The 20,570-nt window shown below is 43.4% G+C and overlaps 1 protein-coding gene across 1 annotated transcript; it reads left to right on the top strand.

The window, feature by feature from the left end:
- The first annotated feature begins 163 nt into the window (after window positions 1-163).
- On the top strand, window positions 164-20,174 carry LOC101760662 (translation initiation factor IF-2-like). Its single transcript, XM_012848165.1, has 2 exons — window positions 164-657; window positions 19,832-20,174. Exons 1-2 carry the CDS (start codon window positions 164-166, stop codon window positions 20,172-20,174), a joined length of 837 nt encoding a protein of 278 aa, XP_012703619.1.
- The last annotated feature ends 396 nt before the right edge of the window (window positions 20,175-20,570 follow it).

Raw genomic sequence — 20,570 nt, 5'->3', positions numbered from 1 at the left:
CAGCTTTGCAACCTAAGCCGTATAGCTTCATTATTCTGTAGGCCTATCCTAACAAAGGGCTAGGCCAGACCCTCTAAACTAGGGTGCGTTTGGTTGTAAGGACGAAGTGGGACGGGACGGGACGATCCCACTTCGTCCCGCGTTTGGTTGGAGGACAGGTGGGATGGGGACATCCCTAGAAGAGAATATTCTCTCTATATGCGGGATACCCCCGTCCCTCCAAAACGAGCGGACGGGGGCGTCCCACTTCGTCTCCGTCAACACCGTGTCTTCTTCGTCAGGCGGGCGCGGTCGAGCTCCTGCAGCCGCGGCGGGCGCGGCAAGATGCGGCCGCGGCTGGAGCTCCGGCGGGCGGAGGCGGGCGCGGTCGGGGCGGACGCGGGTGCTTCGTCAGGCGGGCGCGACCGGAGCTCCCGTGGTCGCGGCGGGCGCGGCAAGATGCGGGCGTGGCCGGAGCTCCCGTGGTCGCGGCGGGCGCGGCAAGATGCGGGCGCGGCCGGAGCTCCGGCGGGCTGAGGTGGGCGTGGCTGGGGCGGACGCGGCCGGGGCCGGGGCGGGCGCGGGCGGAGGCGGGCGGACGCGGCTGGGGCGGCAGACGCGGCCGGGGCCGGGCTGGCGCGGCTGGGGCGGAGGCGGCGCCGCGGGTGGAGCAGGAAGGCCAGCGTGGCATAGGGAGGAAGAAGAAGACGTTGTTAGTATGACGAGTGGGCCCCACAAACGGTGTCTAACGGAAGGAGAAAACGGTGCTCATCCCGTCTGTCGCAATCTCTCCAACCAAACAAAAAATTGGGATGACCCCATCCCATTCAACCAAACAAGAAATGGGATCATCCCATCCCGAAAAACTGGGACGGGACCGTCCCGTTCTACATTGTCTCCCAACCAAACGCACCCTAAGTGTTTCTTCGCTAGAGTCAGTCCTGATCAAAGTAGTCCTATATAAAGGTTTAGCCTCCATGAAGATAGAAAAAGTTCTTAATAATCCGAAGCCCACCTTAATGCATTTTGTTAAGGATTGCAGTTATTCCGGCCCTATATTTACATAGCCAAGGCGATCCCGCTCATGAACGAAAGAGAGACTGAACGAAAGAAAATGCAAGTGAAACGGCGCAGATGGTGATGAACAAATGATTAAGTCCAATTGATTGATCAGACCTAATGGCCAAACATTACGAATCTAAGACAAAGACTTATAGCCAAAAAAAAAAAACAAGAGATCGAAAACACTCCACTCTCTGATCTACTATCCGATCGGATGCCAAAAAAAAATGTAGCGCCGACATCTCCAAAGTTTGACATGCTTGGATTAGCATCAACCTCTATTCTTCATTGTGCTGCAACTGAGCCCACTGCCGGGAGCCAGTATCTTCCCTTGAATAAAACCTAAAAAAAATTGTGGGCATTTGTCAAAAAGAGCCAGTATCTTCCCTTGAATAAAACCTAAAAACAATTATGGGCATTTGTCAAAAATAACATCATTTTTTTGAGCCAAATTGCCCAACATAAAGCCATACCACCTGCCAATACATTTTGCTTTGGTTTACGACCACCCATTTTGATCCAATGGTTGAAGAAATTACTTTTATCTTATGGTGGGTTAATAGCCACTACTAGGGAATGAACCTTTCGTCAACAGCCTCAGTACCGGTTGAAATTGGTCCCGCTACTAATATAAGCATCAGTACCAGATCTAACGGATAGTCCCCGAGGGGCGCCCGTGAGGCCCTTAACCAACCGGTACTAAAGTGTCCACATTAGTACCGGTTGGTGCCCCCAACCAGTACAAATGTGCCCCCCTTTAGTACCGAGTGGGAGCACCAACCGGTACTAATGTGGACCCTTTAGTACCGGTTGGTGCCCTTAACTGGTACTAAATTTCCTCCTATAAATCGCCCTCCTTTTTTCTCCTGCTCGAGCCATTCACCACAGCTCGAGCTTCACCCTATCCATGGTGCCATAGGGGAGGTGCTGCCGGATTTTTGACCATTTCTTGGGGATTTCACTCATTCAAGTGTTCTAAAGGTAAGAAACTTCATCCTCCCTTGATACATGGTTAGTATAGTAAGTTTTATGCTTTAGAGCTAGAGTAATTTGTGCTTTTTAGAATAAGGTACAATGGAGAAAATTTTCATTTATATGAATGTGTTATTTAGAGCTCATATTTGTGTGTTTTTTTAAATATATGCACCATTTTGTATAGGAAATTGTAGGAAATAATGTTAATTTAGAAAAAAATTCTTAAAGTAGCTAGAATTTATATGAAATCATGTTAATGTATAAAAATAAGTGAAAATTACATCATGTTAATTTGGCCATTACGGTAGCAAATTGTAGGAAATAATGTAAATTTCTCGCTAATTTAAGAATTTTTCTATATTCTCTAGCTAATTCAACATTTTTCCTACAACATCATTAGCAACATATGCTTGTACAATGGATCCTTCAGGCCTAGCCATGTTTCTCACGGAACGCTTCAATGTGCATAGCCTTCTTTCGACGGGAGAAAATTTTCATTTATATGCATGTGTTACTTAGAGCTTTCTAATGGGAGGTTAGCCAAGGACAGTTGCCCTGCTGTTCAGGTTAACTTACAAGCCTAGACATTAGCCAGTAGCCACTACTACTAATTGTGGGCTAACACCACTACTAATTAATGCTATTTGTTTCATGTTTTTTATGTTTCATTTATAATTGTATGGATGATTAGAATATCTTTGGTTTGGTAATATTTTGTAGATGAATCGGTAATGGATGTACAACACAGACAAATATTACATGGAGTACATTAATGGCTTGCGTGGTTTCCTCGATCAGGCAGAATCCAACAAACCGCCATCCGGTTTCATTTATTGTCCATGCAAAAATTGCAAAAATGTGAAGGATTACTTATCCAGAAAGACTATTCACGCCCACATATACAGTTCTGGATTCATGTCTAACTATTTTGTTTGGACTAAGCATGGGGAAAGAGGAGTTATGATGGATGATGATTATGAAGAAGAAGATGACAACGTTCTTGACTGGATTCAAGGAGGTGCCTTTGCAGATGCTCCAAATGGGCGACGTTGAAGAAGAGATAGGTGAGGCAGAAGGTCCTATCGATGATCTAGGTCAGGTGTTGCGAGATGCAAATGAAGACTGCGAGAATGTGAAGGAGTCAAAAAAGTTCAAGCGTATGTTAGATGATCATAAGAAATTGTTGTACCCAGATTGCAAATAGGGGCACAAAAAGTTGGGTACCACACTGAAAATGCTGCAATGGAAGGCAAAAAATGGAGTTTCTGACAAGGGTTTTGATGAGTTAATGAAAATCATAAAGAACACGCATCCCTGAAGTGCCGTCATCAATGTACGAAGCAAAAAAGGTTGTTTGCCCTTTGGGTTTAGAGGTACAAAAGATACATGCATGTCCTAATGACTGTATCTATCGTGATGAGGAATACGGAGAAATTGGAGGCTTGTCCTGTGTGCGAAGCGCTGCGTTATAAGTCAGGCAAGATGACCCCGCTGATGTAGAGGGGCAGACCATCAAGAAGAAAGTTCCTACGAAGGTAATGTGGTATTTCCTTGTAGTACCACGGTTGAAGTGTTTGTTCAGAAACAAGGCATATGCAAAGTTGATGCATTGGCACAAAGAAGAATGTAAGCAAGATGAAATGATCAGACACTCTGCTGATGGGTCCTAGTGGAGAACAGTTTATAGAGAATTTCCCGAGTTTGAAAAGGATGCAACGAACATATGGTTTGGTTTAAGTACAGATGGATTCAATCCATTCGGATAGTTTAGTAGTGGTCATAGCACTTGGCCTGTGACCTTAGGTATGTTCAACCTTCCACCATGGATGTGCATCAAGTGAAAGTTCAGTATGATGCCGATAATTATCCAAGGCCCAAAACAACCGTTATGAAGCAGGAGTTCATTATGATGCTGATAATTATCCAAGGCCCAAAACAACCAGGCAATGACATTGATGTTTACCTAAGACCGTTGGTTGATGAACTTCTACTATTATGGAAGGAAGAAGGTGTACGTGTGTGGGATGAGTACAAAAAGGAGACTTTTAATCTACGAGCATTGTTGTTCGTAACCATCAATGATTGGCTGACACTTGGTAATCTGTCCCGACAGTCAAACAAGGAATTTCGAGCATGCACGCACTATTTATATGATACTTGTAGCATGTATTTGAAACACTATAGAAATGTCATGTATACGAGCCATCATTGATTTTTTCCTGCTAAGCACCCGTTAAGAAAGAAAGGGAAGCATTTTGAAGGGGAGGAAGAAAAACATACTAAGCCCGTTCACCATAATGGTAAACGTGTATTTTCTATGATAAAGGATGTGAGGGTAGTCTTTGGCAAGGGATCTGGTAGCCAATTTATTCCAAATGACAAGGACGAACCTACAACCATGTGGAAGAAGAAGTCTATATTTTAGGAGCTACCTTATTGGGAAGTTCTTCAGGTCCATAATTCAACTGATGTGATGCACCTGATGAAAAATCTTTGCGTGAATGTGCTTGGCTTCCTGGGTATATATGGAAAGGCAAAGGATATAGTTGAAGCACGTTGGGACCTGAAACATATGAAACAACGAGATGGCCTACATCCAGAAAAGAGAGATGAGGGACATTACTTGCATCCTGCTAGTTACACTCTCAACAAGGAAGAGAAGGAAATCATGTTTCAGTGCTTGAATAGTATCAAGGTCCCATCGGGCTACTCCTCGAATATACATCCAATAATAAATTTTAAACAGAAGAAATTCATAAATCTAAAGACCCGTGACTGCCATGTCCTGATGACACAATTGCTGTCTATTGCATTGAGGGTATTCTACCAAAGAATGTGAGAATGACAATCGTGAAGCTATGTGCATTCCTCAACATGATTTCTCAGGAGGCAATCAATCCAAACAATCTACTACAACTGTAGAATGATGTGGTGCAATGCTTGGTCAGCTTGGAGATGGTCTTTCCACCTTTCTTCTTTAATATCATGACCCACCTTCTAGTCCACCTTCTTGAATAGATTGTTATTCTCGGTCCTGTATTTCTACACAAAATGTTCCCTTTCGAGAGGTTTATGGCAATTCTGAAGAAGTATGTTCGTAACCGTGCCCGTCCGGAAGGAAGCATCGCAAAGGGATATGGAACAAAGGAGGTCATTGAGTTTTGTGGTGACTTTATTGACGACTTAAGTTCGATTGGAGTCCCTATATCATGCCATGAGGGGAGACTGAAAGGAAAGGGCACACTAGGGAGGAAAGCTCGGATGGACATTGATGAGGATACATTTTGTACAGCACACTTCATGGTCCTGCAACAATCATCTCTACTCGCTCCATATATGAAGGAGCACAGGGCTATTGTACGGTCCTCAAACCAAGGGAAGGCTGAAGCCTGGATTACACATCATCACATTGACACTTTCGCCTCTTGGTTGCGGTGATGACTGATGGATGATAATATGATTGAAGAACAACTAGTATGGTTGGCTACGGGTCCATCTATCTCAGTATCGAGATTCCAAGGATACGAGATAAATGATTACACATTTTACACCAGAGCCCAAGACCAAAAGAGCACAAACCAAAATAGTGGTGTCCGTATAGATGCTATAGATAACAATGGAAACAAAGACAAATACTATGGTGTCATAGAGGAAATATGGGAACTCGACTATGGATCTTTGAAAATCCCTTTGTTTTGGTGCCAATGGGTGAAACTTACTGGAGGAGGCGTAATGACAAACAACTATGTGATGACAATAGTGAATCTCAACAAGATTGGATACAAAGACGAACCATTCGTCCTAACCAATGATGTGACTCAAGTTTTCTACGTGAAGGACATGACAAGCAAACCAATAAGGAAGAATGCTAATAAGTCAGATGACCAGCCAAAGCGCCACATAGTTCTTCCAATGAAAAGAAAAATCGTTAGAGTTGAGGACAAGACTGACATTTCAGAAGATTATGATCAGTTCGATGATCTTCCTTCATTTTTAGTCGAGGATGACCCAAGCATCGTGTTAGCCAAAGAGGACGCTCCATACTTACTCTGCGATCACAACCAAGGGACATTCGTCAAGAGGAGGGTTATTAACGTTCCATTAGATGATGTTGCGTAATGTATTTGTACCATCATGTTGTGTTTTTGGTTATCAACAAAGGAATTAATGTAATTACCATATTACCCTTAATTATGAATGGTTAGATCTTGTTAATACTTTATACCACTAGGTGGTAGTATTGTGCACCGTAAAAGAGCTCCTAGTTTATAAATGTAAGTACCTTTGTTGCCCCAGCAAGGCTGGGTTTAGTTGTAGAGACTGTTCAATGAAACATGGTAGTACTTAGCTTATCACATGGTAGTGTGTTTGAAACATGTTTAGGGCACATCACATTATGTTTATCCTACCATGCAAAAGAAATCATTTCAGAACATCACATAAATTCTAGAAAATGCAAACCATTGGACCAAAGACAAAAGTGCTTACAACATCCTAGCGGCAATCAATCATCTAAACTGCACATGGAACGTGAAAACTCTTTCTACAATGTTTAATAATGTAAACCATATTACCTCCTCATCCATTCTAAAAGAATGGCAGAAAATGCATTCATCTTCGATTAAGTTGATTGGAGTTAGCATTCTTTTCAATTCAGTAGTAGCTCCAATTCGAATAAGTTGATTGAACAATACTATTTGCAAAAATCTCACCCTAGTGAACAAGAACTAATTTTTGCATGGTTAAAATATTAAATATTTCTCTTTTTGTAGCACCATTAAATATTAAACAATAAATTTATGTACAATTAAACAAGTACATGATAAATCATGATAAACATTTTAATAACACTACAAGCACTATTCTTCTAAATTTTTGCATGGTCAAAATATCTATTTTTTCGAATTTAAAAGTTAACATAAGTATTATGACCATTATAACCTACTAAGTTAAAATTAATAACTTTACCATGTTTGATATTTGACCACATTGGACATGTTTATAGTGTATATCTAATAAACATGAAGCTACCAAATTGTTTTTCCAATTTTTATGAGTGTTATTTGATTTACTATGCAATATATTAATATAATAGCAATTGTAAAAGAAAGGAAAATAAAAAGATGTTTGAGCGGGAAACTGAAACAGGAGTGTGCAACCCCTTTAGTACTAGGTGGTGGGAACATCCGGTACTAAAGGGGGTCGTTTTCGTTTCGCTCGCGCGGAGACCCTTTAGTGCCGAGTAGTGGGAAGACCCTAAAGGCCCCCCCTTTCGTACCCTTTAGTACCGGGTCCCCTTTTTGCCCAGTACTCAGGGGGTGGGGGGAGGGGGTTAAGGCCGGCGCCCCTTCTCCTCCCTCAACACTTAGGCGCATTTCGACCTCCTGTCGCCCATGTCCACTCACCCGATCTGCCGCCGCCACTGCGCCCCCTCGTTGCCGTCGCCGTCCCTCCGAGTCGCCCCCTCGTCACCTTGTCACCGCCCGACTCCCCCGCCCCAGGTCCTCGCGTCCCCGTCACCACGCCATTGCCGCCCCACCGGCCTCTTGGCCGCCCCCTCGTCGCTGCCCTCGTCACCACCCCCGTTGCCCCATCACTCGGCCCCCATCAGCGCCCTGTCACCGCGCTACTCGGGCCCTCATCGCTACCACCCCCGTCGCCGCGACGCCCGAGCCCCGTCGTCGACCGCTGCCACCACCACCACCCCCAGCCCCTCTAGTGCCGCAAAGCGTCGGCCACTCCACGTGCGCGAGCACACTCGCAGCCGGCCGCTGGCTCGGCTTCCCGCTGACATAAGCCGTGATGTCATAATTTTTTTTATTTCTGCAATATTAGAAATTAAAGGAAATTTGTAGGAAATTCTCTAAAAATTGTAGGAAATTATCTAAAAATTGTAGGAAATTATTAGAAATTGTAGGAAATTTGTACCAGTGTCAGAATTATGCCATTTATTTTTTTTATTTCTACAGTATTAGAAAATTATTAAATTAGTTAGAAAATATAGAAAAATTCTTTAAGTAGCTAGAAAACATAAAAAATCCTATTAATTCTTAAAAATGTATAAAAATATGTGAAAATTACTTTAATACTTTTAGAAATTACCAAGTAATTTTATGATGTTGTCATTTACTAAGTAATATTTTTATAATCAATTATTGTATAAGTGTTTCATTCTATTTTTGTTGTTAATTCTTTTTTTATTTCTGCCGTATAAGCATTAGCTAGAAATTGTAGGAAAAATATTGAATTAGCTAGAGAATATAGTAAAATTCTTGAATTAGCTAGAAATTATAGAAAAATTGTTAGAAAAACTTATTAATTGTAAATTGTATGACATGCCATGTTACAAAATTCTGTTAATTGTTAGAAATGTCTAGAAATAAGGGAAAATTACTTTGATACTTTTATAAATTACCAAGAAATTTTATGATGTCTTTTACTGTTACAAAATTCATCAAATATTTCAAAATATACAATATTCAATATTTTTGTTGTCAATTATAATTACAAAATGTATAAATGTTAGTCATTCATTTTAGTAGACATTTACTGTAATTATATGTATAAGTTATAGTCTTTCTTATTATAGTAGTCATTCTTTTTATTGTAACAAATTATGTAAGTGTATCATTCTTTTTTTAGTCATTTATTATTGTTACAAATTGTATAAGTGTTTGATTCTTTTTTTAGTCATTCTTTTTATTGTTGATGCCTACTATTTATTAGAATAATTCTTTTTATATTCTATTAGTTACAAATTGTATAATTGTTTAATTATTTTGTAGTCATTCTTTTTATTGTTGATGCCTACTATTTCTTAGAATAATTCCTTTTATATTATACTAGTTACAATGGCACGAGCAGTCCCGAATGGTATAGGAATACATCATTCAGTTGATTGCTGAAGGTGGCATAAACGATCAACTAAATGAAGAGATCGATCATAGCCAGATAGACATCTACCTCAACATGTTTGGTGATGGCACTAAGGAGAAATTAATTGCCGAGGAAGGTAATGAGGAGCAACAAATTGCCGAGGGAGGCAATGATGAGCAACAAGGCGAGGTATAGAAATTATTATACGTAAACATTATTTGAATTTTCTACTTATAAAAAGAAACATCATCAGGCAACAAATTGTCATTTTTCAGCCATTTGGATAGAGGAGCAGGACTCAAAAGAAACGAGGCAAGAAGAAGAAGTTAGAGGGTCGTATCATCATCATGAAAATTGCTGAAGATGGTGAATTGATTGCTCCTACCAACGCTAAGAAAGAAATGGTGAATCAGATTGGGTTTCTTGTAAGAGATAACATCCCAATAAGATTTCAGAATTGGAAAAGCCCTGATAGCGTCACTTCAACAAGCATGGTCCCAGTTCCCACAAGCATGGTACCTGCTGAGAGAAGGCAATGTTATGGGAACAGTTAAAAGACAACTTCACATTCGAAGATGTAGATGAAGACAAAGTGAAAGAATGGGGCTTCAAGAAGGCTGCAATTGCTTTTCAAATGTACAAGAAAAACTTGAACAAATAGTACATAAAGAAGGGGCTTACACTTGATTTTAATAAGCACACGAAGTTAAGAGATCACTAGGATTCCTTTGTATAGTTCAAACAGTCAGAAAAGAGTGCTAAGACAACTCAGACCAACACTGACAATGCTCACAAGAAGAAATACTTTCATCATCTTCAGATAGGAGGTTACAAGTAGGAGATCATGAAATGGCAGAGGATGAAAGATGACATAACTGCCAGGGGAATAGTACCGCAGACTCTCGAATGGCCAGAGCGAGCAATGAATTGCTATTATGCTCATGGCAGCATGCTCAATCCCAAAGATGGACCATTTGTGTTCGGTCATGAATTAAGAGAAGGGGCTACGAGGCTTGTTGACTTAATAAAGGCAACAACTGATGGATCTTTGGTGCCTGATCAAGAGATGGACGAGCTGACTATGGCACGTGGAAATCCTGAACACCCTAGACGTTGGCAAGGCAAAGGAGTAATTCTGTGGAAGTTTGCCTTTCATGAGTACATTGATTCATACAGAAGCTGCCAAAGAAGTAAGGCTGACGACACACGATAACTGCAAGAGTTGCAAGAACAAGTAGCAGCATCAGAGCCAAGAATAGAGGAAGTAATTGACTTGTGTGTGGTGCTACCTCTTAGCAAACAAGCCAGTGAACAAGCAGCTATTGCAGCATCAAGGGCACATGTCGACATAAGCCCCACTCAGCGTCGAAGCAGTGTTGCTTCAATAGAAGCCCCAGCTGGAGGATCTTCTGACATACTTGAGGACAACCAATGCCACCTCATAGACGACATCACTAGGAGAGCCCCTTATGAGTTTGTTACTCCCGTGAAAAAGAAGCTCATTGTTGTGGCTTATGGTGTGGCTGAGTAACCGACACAAGGCCAAACACTTCATGGTGTGGCGATTCCAGCTCATAGTTACGCCAAAGTTGGGGTGGATTGAGTGGTCGACGGTTGGGATGACCTGGAACTTGAGATCCCTGGAGGTGAAGGGGAAAAGAATCTAGGAGAAGCCATCCATGGTTGGATTGTATGCCCCAAGCGCTACATAAGGATTACGCAGCTGAATCCCTTGACCTTGGGATCATCTCCTCAAGGCTCAAGGGCAATATCACCTACGCCATCTGCCAGGGCACCCTCTCCACTACCAGATAGAGATCCTAGCATGAGTCCACTACCAGACAGGGATCCAAGCATTAGTCCACCTCCACCTCCAATGAGCATGGCTACACAGCAAAAGACGCCTTCAGTTCCGCCTACGGTGGCTATGAAGAAGCAGAAAAAGAAGAAGGAGAAGCAACCACCGCCCAAGAACCCATGTGATATGAAAGATGAGGAACTCCATGCAATAGTGGATGCTGAGAAAAAAGCTTTCTTCGCAAGGGAGGTGGAGCGAAGGAAACAGCCAGAGGATCCACCAGTTGATAAGGGTAAAATTCGGGCTTTCATCAGAAGTGTGGAGGCGGAGCGACGGAAACAACCAGAGAAACCACCTCTTTCTGATCACGACAGACAAATAATAAAGGCTTCTAATAAGAGAAAGAAAAGTGGGTCAACTAATCCACAACTCAGAGCCCAATCCAACCAATCGGTTGCTCCGCTCCAGCTGCTTTCTGAGTTTGATAAGAACCTGTTGCAATTTGCTAAAGATACAAATCTAACCGCAGCTCAACTTCGAGAGGAGGATCACATCCCAAAGCACCCTGGATCTGCTAAATGGAAATATGAGTATGGGAAACTGTTTGTATGGCCGCAGTTGGTGGACCATCTCCCAATGAAGATGTACAAGTTGCACCAATGGTACATGGAGGCTTCAGTTGAGGGTTTTGCCATACTCGAAGTTCAGATTGATGATCAACATTATTTCTGTGGGGAAGGCATCATAAATGTGCTACTAGAGATATTCTATTACCTATACAATCAAGACGCACTTGACAAGTCACTCATCAGTTGCTGGATTCTATTAGTCTTTAATATCCTCTAACTTCAAAATCCCCACTCTAGTCATTGTGCAATGTCTTAACTCCTATTCGATTTTGTATTATGCAAGATGGAGATTCAAACTTGTCGGAGAAAAGGATACTATCACGTAAGCTTCATGGACCCCGATGTTGTAAATGAGGCAAATCTAAGAGATAAACCAAATCGAACATTGAAGAATATATATAAGTTCCTTGACAAGCAACATTACAAGAAGTACATACTACTACCGTACAACTTCAAGTGAGCATGTTTCCCATCTGTTTCTTTTTTGAACTAGCAGTTAAACATAAGACTAACTAGCTTTAATTTGGTTGTACAGATTCCATTGAATACTCATTATTGTTGTGCTTGATATGAGCTTCGTATATGTCTTTGACTCTTTGAGGAAACCAAAACAAGAATACAATGACATCATGGATGCTATGAACAAAGCATGGGCTCCATTCCGTCGAAATCACATGGGTGAATTCACGGAGGAACTTTATTGGAAGACTGATTTCCTAGTATGTGTTGAATTTTCACATCTTGTGACACTTACTTTAACACAACAAATATTTCATAACTTTTTTTTTTCATATATAGTGTTGGGACAGGAGCCGGGTAACAATTTATGCGGATACTACGTATTTGAGTTCATCCACGACTTTGTAGGTCCGCCGCATATGACCGGGCACGAGTGAACCGTACGTATACAAAATTCTTAACAATAAATTAGTTCTAATTGTGCAAACCCATTGATCTACTATATATATAATAACCTTTGCCAATGATACAAATGATGTACAAGAAGGAAAGAGTCCTCGACACGGACCGCATTAGGGCAGTTCAAGAACAACTCTGTGGATTTCTTCTGGACGAGGTCATAAATCCAGCGGGGGAGTTTCATAATGATGGATCAAATCTACATCACGGTCAGGACTCGGGTTCAGAATAGTAGATACGAAATGTTGAACTTGAAAAGTTGAGACAATGTAATATTATTCATATATGTGTATGCACAATATGTCTATATCTATATATAATAGTATCTCAAATGTAATATTAAAGATAAATAGAACTTTATATATATTAGTGTATTAGAGCTAGTATACGTAAAGGAAACAAATACAAAATATGAATATAGAATAAAGAAATAGAAAAGAAAATGAGAAAAGAAAAGAAAAAAATAGTACCTGTTAGGGAGATCAACCGGCGTGGCAGGCCCTTTAGTACCGGTTGGTCTCCCCAACCGGTACTAAAGGGTACTAAAGGCCCCCCCTTTAGTACCGAATGATCAGTACCGGTTGCGCAACCGGTACTAAAGAGGGGTTCCCAACCACTACTAAACATGGATTCCAATGTAGTGACCAAAAATGATATGAACAACATGCCATAGAAACTTGTCATATTGGTATTGAAAGAACAGATGATTTATGCTTTTCACGGAACTGAAAAACTGCAATATTTGCTTCAGTCCCACCTTCTGTTTGCTAGGTTATCCTTGTGAGAATGATTCTCCTTATGTACCATAAGAAGATCTTGATCTTTAGTGATAACTTAATATGCCAAATTTCTTGTGTGACTCTAAAACCACTATTGACGAGATGCTTGTAAATTGAACGCACTGTGAAAGTGTCTCTACCCCCTTGTAAGGTAATGTCGTTTGCTATATTCCTAGCAAACTGTACCATTCTAGTAACTTGTTACCGACTAATGCTCTTCTAAAAGAAACATTTAGTGGGATTGAACTAAAGACCTTAGCTATAGTGGGCTTTTTCTCCTCACAATATTATATATACAAGTTTGGGTATTGGGATTGTAGTGTTTGGTTACCCAGCCACACACCCTCCCAGCACCTGATCTGTGTACCTTGGTTTAATTTAAACTTCCCTAGTTCAAGAAACTGGTTTTTCACTTCCATCAAACCCATCGAAAAATGTGAATATTCGGCTCTCTTGGACACTTTGATATGAACCCATGGGGGTTGAATCCCAATCTTTTGACAAGAGAAGGGGGGTAACTCGATTTGGAGATGGAGACGATGTTCACGGCTTGACTACAACCATCCAAGGATGTTGCGCCTTAGCAACCCATGAGCCTTGTAATAATCAATCAATACAACATTTTGGCACCATGCCGCCAAAATCCAAGGAGTAAGAGTAGACTAGATTCGACGAGTTCATTCTTGCGCGCACGGTTGCTCGGTTTTGATCTTAGGCGAGCTTGTGAGTAGCGTCACCCGGTCATCACGTGCTCTATCAGAACTTTCTAAGTTAAGTCTTATATTTTGATATTCGTGCATGTGGCTAGTTATCGAGTTATCTTAGATTTCAATTAGAACTTTCTAGACTTTGTCCAATATTCTGCTTGTGTTTGATGTTGCTCACAGTTATTGAGTTGTTTGGCTTTATTAAGTTGCATCATATCGATCTCTTAGTTTTATCAAGCACTCACAGTTATGGAACAGCTTAGATCTAGTTAGATTGTCTTCATCGACTCCCTAACTTTGTTTAAGCGTTCACCAGTTATCTGATCGCATCGACTGGTTAGATCTTGTATGCGTTTATTGCTTTATATATGCTAGATCCGATAGATCTTTATCCCTACCGCTCGTATTGCTAGTTGTCAGATCCTTGACATTAGAACATTACTGCTGAGAGCCGATGCATCAGCTGAGAATTATCCACATCTCACAGAAGTGTGATGACATCATCGAGCCGATAGCCTAGAATGCGAGGCCTTGCTAGTGCAAGTTTGTTTGTTAAGTTAGTGGGCTGAAGTTAATATCCTCTCATTCGTGTTACCTTGTCTAAGTCCACTACACTTATTATGACATTAATTAGATCCGTTAGCTTGATCAGCTTGTAAGCGGTAGGCAAGAGGTCCTTGTTGTTGTGTTCTAATCTTTTAGATGAATAGATTGATGTCAATACCCTCCCATTCATGTTACTGAAGGGATACGAGGTAGGCTACACTAGCGCAAATCAAAATTTCTACCGCGTAAAACCAGGAATAACTGCTGTATAAGGATCACGGGATTACCACTCGACGCACTACTGGTGCGGAAGATGTAGATATGCGTCGATGCAGTGAAGATGATCATGTAGTCGTACGTAATCGATCACGTCAATGTCCAGCAGCTCCTCAGCAGCTCGTCCACGTGCAGCAAGATCGCCTCCCGTGCTGCGGCTCGTCGTGGCTCGTCGTCGGCTCGTCGTGGCTCGTCGGCGGCTCGTCGGCGGCTCGTCCAAGTGCTGCAGGCACAACACCTCCAAGGTATCCACACGTGCAGGGAGGAAGCGTCACAAGCCGGACTGCTAGATCCGCGAGTTGCAGCTGGTGAGGGCGTGGGAGGCGCGGCAGGTGTGTTTCCCCAAAAGGTGTAAACCCTAGGGCGCCCCCACCCCTCTATTTATAGAGGTTCCTGACGAGCCTCTGGGTCCGAGGCCCATTAGTACTTCTAAACCTAATCCAACTCGGATCATATCCGAATTGGGCTTCTAGCCCCTTAAGTGTGTGACCCTATGGGTTCGGATACGTATAGACATGGCCCGAGTACTCCTACTCGGCCCAATAGTCGATAGCGGCCTCTAGCAAGACGTGCCAACTCCTATACGCACATGAAGATCATATCAGACGAACCATCACAACATAATATACATGCTATTCCCTTTGCCTCACGATATTTGGTCTAGCTTCAAGCCAACCGCTCTTTCTCGATCCTGTGATTCGGAATCCCTTTGTGGGTTAACTCTTAACCATACGTAGCATGGCCATGCATTTTTGGATCCGATCACTCGAGGGACCCAGAGATATCACTCTTAATCAGAGAGGGGCAAATCCCATCTTGATTGACCATGTCTCATAGCATGCTTCTTGACAAACCCGAAAGCTACCTTTATAACTACCCTGTTACGGCGTAGCGTTTGATAGCCCCTAAGTAGGTCGATCCACATCTAGAATACATGCGACAATCTCAGGTCTAAGGACAAAGCGTATATGTTGTTTAAAGAGAGAACTACTTCTCGTGTTGGGTCAGTCCTAGCACATGTCTCCACATGTGTCCACATTATTAGTTCAACATCTCCATGTCCATGACTTGTGAAACATAGTCATCAACTAATGCATGTGCTAGTCTAATATTCATGTGTGTCCTCACATGAACTCCGACTAGGGACAACTTTAGAATAACCATACAAGTAAAGAGTTTCACATACAATTCACATAATTGCAAATCAATTCAAGTAGTCTTTAATGGATATTCAATGAACACAATATACAAATCATGGATACAAATGGAATATCATCATCTCTATGATTGCCTGTAGGGCATACCTCCAACAGTTACCTTGTCTAAGTTCAATTACACTTATCAAAACATTTACTAGATCTGTTAGTTTACCTAATGTGTGCATGGTAGGCAAGGGCTCCTTTTATGGCTGTTGTTTTATATTGCTTCTATCTTAGCCCATCGGCTCATACAGCCAATGGCACATGCCATTAATACTTCTATTCATCTACACCACATAATTACATTGAATATCTTTTTATCATGGTGTATATTCCAAGAACTCCTACCCATGAGTTCGAAAGGCTTGACCACTGATCGGCTCTGAAATTTAATGTTTACCTTCTCAATTTTCTAGTCAAATTGACTCGCACGCCTTGCACCTTCACATGCCGATTTGAAGCCTACACTGGAGTTAAGCAGATCTCCTAGGTCCTCCCTGTTGTTCAACGTAGAAGCCTAAAGTCTAGTTTTTGCGTCAACATGCTCTCGGTATGCCCAGTGGGAGAAGATCGTCAAAGAACCAAGCTGATTCAAACAGTCGGCTTGTCGGAAGAGGTCCTAATGGATGCTGTAACTGAGGACATTGAAGGAAAACTAGGATAAGGCCTTATGTAGGCTAACCCTTTGGAAGAAATTGATATAGGATCAGGTGATAGGCAAAGGCCAACATTTATAAGTTCCAAGTTGACTCCTGAGTTCAAACGGAGATTGATAGCACTATTGAAAGAGTATCAAGATTGTTTTGCTTGGGAGTACTATGAAATGCTAGGATTAAGCTATACCATTGTTGAGCATCGACTGCGTATTAAGCCAAGTTATCGGCCTTTCAAACAACCAGACAGAGGATTCAAAGCAAAGCTGTTGGAAGACATTAACGCTAAAATTACCCTACTGTATGAAGCTAAGTTTATCAGACCCTGCTGGTACGAGGAGTGGGTTTCAACTATTATTCCTACCATCAAGAAGAATGGCAAGTTAAGAGCTTGTGTAGATTTTCACAATCTGAATAAAGCTACACCAAACGATGAGTACCCTATGCCAGTTGCGGATACAATGGTTGATGCAGCGTCAGGCCATAAGATCTTGAGTTATCCGGATGGAAACGCATGATACAATTAGATACTGATGGCAGAGCAAGATATTCCAAAGACTGGATTCTGGTGTCCTGGAGCTCTTGGACTTTATGAGTGGGTAGTCATGACCTTTGGTTTGAAGAATGCTGGCACAACTTATCAACGGGCTATGAATTATATTTTTTATAGTCTCATTGGCAGGATTGTGGAGATCTATATTGATGATGTGGTGGTGTGGAGGATATAACCCTCGGGCTATTCTCCAAAGGGGGTGCCACGGCCCATATAAGGGGGTCTCGGGGTAGGCGTACGAATCAAGATAAATGATCGGCATCAGGAGATATAGTTAGAAATAGGGAAGTTTAGATATGTAAAGAGATAACTTGTACCAAAAGGTAGTATATTTCCTTGTAACTAACTAGGATTAGATCAAATCAGATGTGTAACCCTGCCCCCTGGACTATATAAGAGCGGCAGGGACCCCCCTCAAAAATGGAAGCCATATTAAATATGCTATACGCTGAGAATACAACCCCAAGCACAAGACGTAGGGTATTACACCAATCTGGTAGCCCGAACCTGGTAAAATCTCCTGTGTGCTTGTGTTCATCCATCTAGCTCTAGGTCCGGCGATCCCCTCCACATAATCTACCACCTTGGTCTTCCCCGTGGTGGACTGCTGGACTATTCCTTCGATAGTTGGTGCTCCACGTAGGGGTTCATCGTGTTAGTTGGCGAGCTTGATGGATGCCATCAAGATCCCGAAGAGCTGCATCATCTTCGCCACAATGGGAGTGGCAATTCCCTTCCGGGCACATCACGCTGCCTCCACTGCCAGTGATTGTGCAGCCAACCACTCGGTCCCTCTTTGGGGCCAGCTTCTCATCAGGGAGGTGCCCTACATCATCCCCAGTCCTCCGATTGAAAAGATCAAACCCTCCGATCGAGCCCTATCCTCGGTCACGGGTGACATGGGTCTGTCTAACAAATCCAATCTGGTTAACGACCAAACCTAGGCTAAACGAGTAATACTCGGGAGGCCACTGTAGACTAGGAGCCGACGAGTTCCAGTCGGTGATCTGCTGTACCCAACAGAGGGAACAAATGGGGCCCCTGCAGCCCTCTTTGCTGATGATCTGGTCCAAGCCATGGATTGGATCGCATCTCAACTAGCCGAGTGCATAACCCTCTGCGAGTCCACTCTTGGAGGGGTGCCGACTAGTCCGGCTTCTCAGATTCATATCCCTTACGGACTGAGGAACGCTGCCATCACCTTCCAGGAGGCGACCAGGAAAGCAATGGAGAGATCGAACTTGTTTGACTCAGTCAATGACTAGTCGAACGAGGATGAGCCAGAGATTGTGGCTGTTATTAGCAACCATCTGTCAGCTGGTGACTCCCTTTTTTCGATCTTGGAGGAAGGCATGGAGACGGATTGCACCACTGATCTGGAACAACTGTCGGAAGGATGCTCCTGGACATAGTCCATGACATGTTTGGAACCGGTGGTGGGAGATGAGGACCAGACGGAAAACTCTGTCGAGTCCACTAAAGACTCCGAAAGCAACTCACCTCCCAATTTCGTCTACGTTGTCGCTCCAGCGGCGGCGGTCTCGGATGATGAACGATAAACTAAGGTGCAGTGCATTTAGAAGAATGCCAAACGGATCACCAAGAAATGGTAGATCCTCAACGCTGCTGAAAATGCCAACGGTGATGGAGAACTTGCTGAATGTCATCGAGACAGGAGGAGGAGGCTACATTCCAACAAGCAGTGCACCCTCCGTCCCCGCAGCCTCGAGCAGTTGTTCGCCATAGACTTTGCTAGTCACAAGGTCTATAAAACTCCCAAGGAGAACCTTCTTGCTGCAATTGAAGAGCACAACACTCTCATACCCAATACTCTGGGATTGGCTTGAGTGCGAGCGATGCTCCAGACCACGGGAACCTTGATCAACAGCACGGACCCATCTCCGCCGGTTCGGGGCATGACTTCCAAGTTACGGCGCTCTTGTTCACTGCATGACATTGATCTCCACGATCGGATCAACTGAGGACGCGACATGAGGCATACAATCAACCGCTACGTCTCCCACTGAGAGGATCAGGAGATCTGGCATAGGGAGGAGTAAGACCGAGAGCACGGACCTCCCCGGCGGGATGGATGTCACGGCAAGACACCCGAACTAGAATTGGAGAGCGGCTATGAGGAATCTGACAACTCGGACTCTACCAGCTATAGCTATAGCAGCGGGGAAAGACTAGTCGGCTACCCCCATAGAGGTCGGGGAAAGAATCCATCATACGACGACTTCCTATCCCTCACCAAGAGGCTATGCCAAATCAGGTGGCCACGCAGTTTCACGCTTTCCAACATTGACAAGTATGATGGCAAGTTATATCCCGCTCAGTGGCTGCAGATCTACTCAACTGCCGTCAAGGCGGCAGGGGGAAACACCAACGTTATTGCTAACTACCTACCCATCATGCTGACTAAAGAATGCCGCAATTGGTTGGCAGGACTCCCACGTGACGCCATCGACAACTGGGAGCAGCTGTGCTTGCTATTCATCAGTAACTACATAGGCACCTGGGAGAGACTAGGAAGCAAGAGGCTCCTAGGGCAGATTCGCTAGCGCAAGAATGAGATGCTGCGAGGCTATATCCGTTGGTTCTCTAAGAAGAGGAACTCGGTCCCCTTCATTGAGGATCATGATGTGATGAGCGCCTTCCAAAATGGCCTCACTAATGGCAAGCTAATCAACAAGTGGACCAGGAAGCTATCAAAGAATGTCAACAAGATTTTCACCTTTGCCAACAGCATGGCATATGGAGAGGAAGCTGAGAAATAGAAGCTCAACAAGTTCAAAGCTCAATGGGACGAGGAAAGCCGCTCTTGCCTAAGGGCCCACGATGTAGAAATACGCATCAACCGTCTTGAAACCTCCCGCAGAGGAGAGCAGGGCGGTCGAAAGTGGAAGACTGTCGAGGTCGTCACCACAGTGGAGCAAGGGCATGAGCGTATCAGCTTGGAAGAATTCCAGAAGATGCTGGACATGCAATACCCGTACCACAAGAACCACAAGCACTCGGCCCGGGAATGCTTCGGCCTCAAGAGGGCCTTCTCCGGGAAAGGCTTCGGAAAGCCACCTCGCAAGGAAGATAAGGACAAGGAGCCTCGCAAGGGTCACCTCACTGACGAAGACCTCCAGATGGCTGACAGCACCATCAACATGATCTACGGCATACCCGAGCAGTTCAAGTCCAAGAGGAAGCAGAAGCTGACCCAGCGCTAGGTGGGCTACGCCACAGAACCAGCCATCCTACAATATCTGTGATGGTCCGAGGATCCCATCGCCTTCAGCAGTGACCACCCAAGCATGGTCGCCAAGCCAGGAAGATATCCCCTGGTGATCAACCCTACAATTCGCAACGTGCACTTTGGAAAGGTCCTCGTTGACGGCGGTAGTGGATTAAACATCCTCTTTGCCAACATGGTAAAGGAGATCGGTCTCTATGCCATGGATCTGAATCTAACACAGACGTCTTTCTTCAACATCATCTCGGGTGACCTAGCGGTTCCCAAGGACAGGTCATGCTGCTGGTTACCTTCGGTATGATAGAAAACTAACGTGCTGAGTATGTCCGCTTCATCATCATAGAATTCGACACCGCCTACCATGGCATACTCG

Source organism: Setaria italica, chromosome VIII, assembly GCF_000263155.2.
Source record: "Setaria italica strain Yugu1 chromosome VIII, Setaria_italica_v2.0, whole genome shotgun sequence".
Lineage (NCBI taxonomy): Eukaryota > Viridiplantae > Streptophyta > Magnoliopsida > Poales > Poaceae > Setaria > Setaria italica.
This window is presented reverse-complemented; position numbering and strand designations above follow the sequence as displayed.

What these genes read in the sequence shown, in the direction of transcription:
- LOC101760662 (XM_012848165.1), top strand. Translation starts at nt 164, where the DNA reads ATGGGGACATCCCTAGAAGAGAATATTCTCTCTATATGCGGGATACCC. An exon ending in GCCGCGGGTGGAGCAGGAAG is followed by an intron (nt 658 to 19,831) that starts GCCAGCGTGGCA and finishes AACCTCCCGCAG; the next exon opens with AGGAGAGCAGGGCGGTCGAA.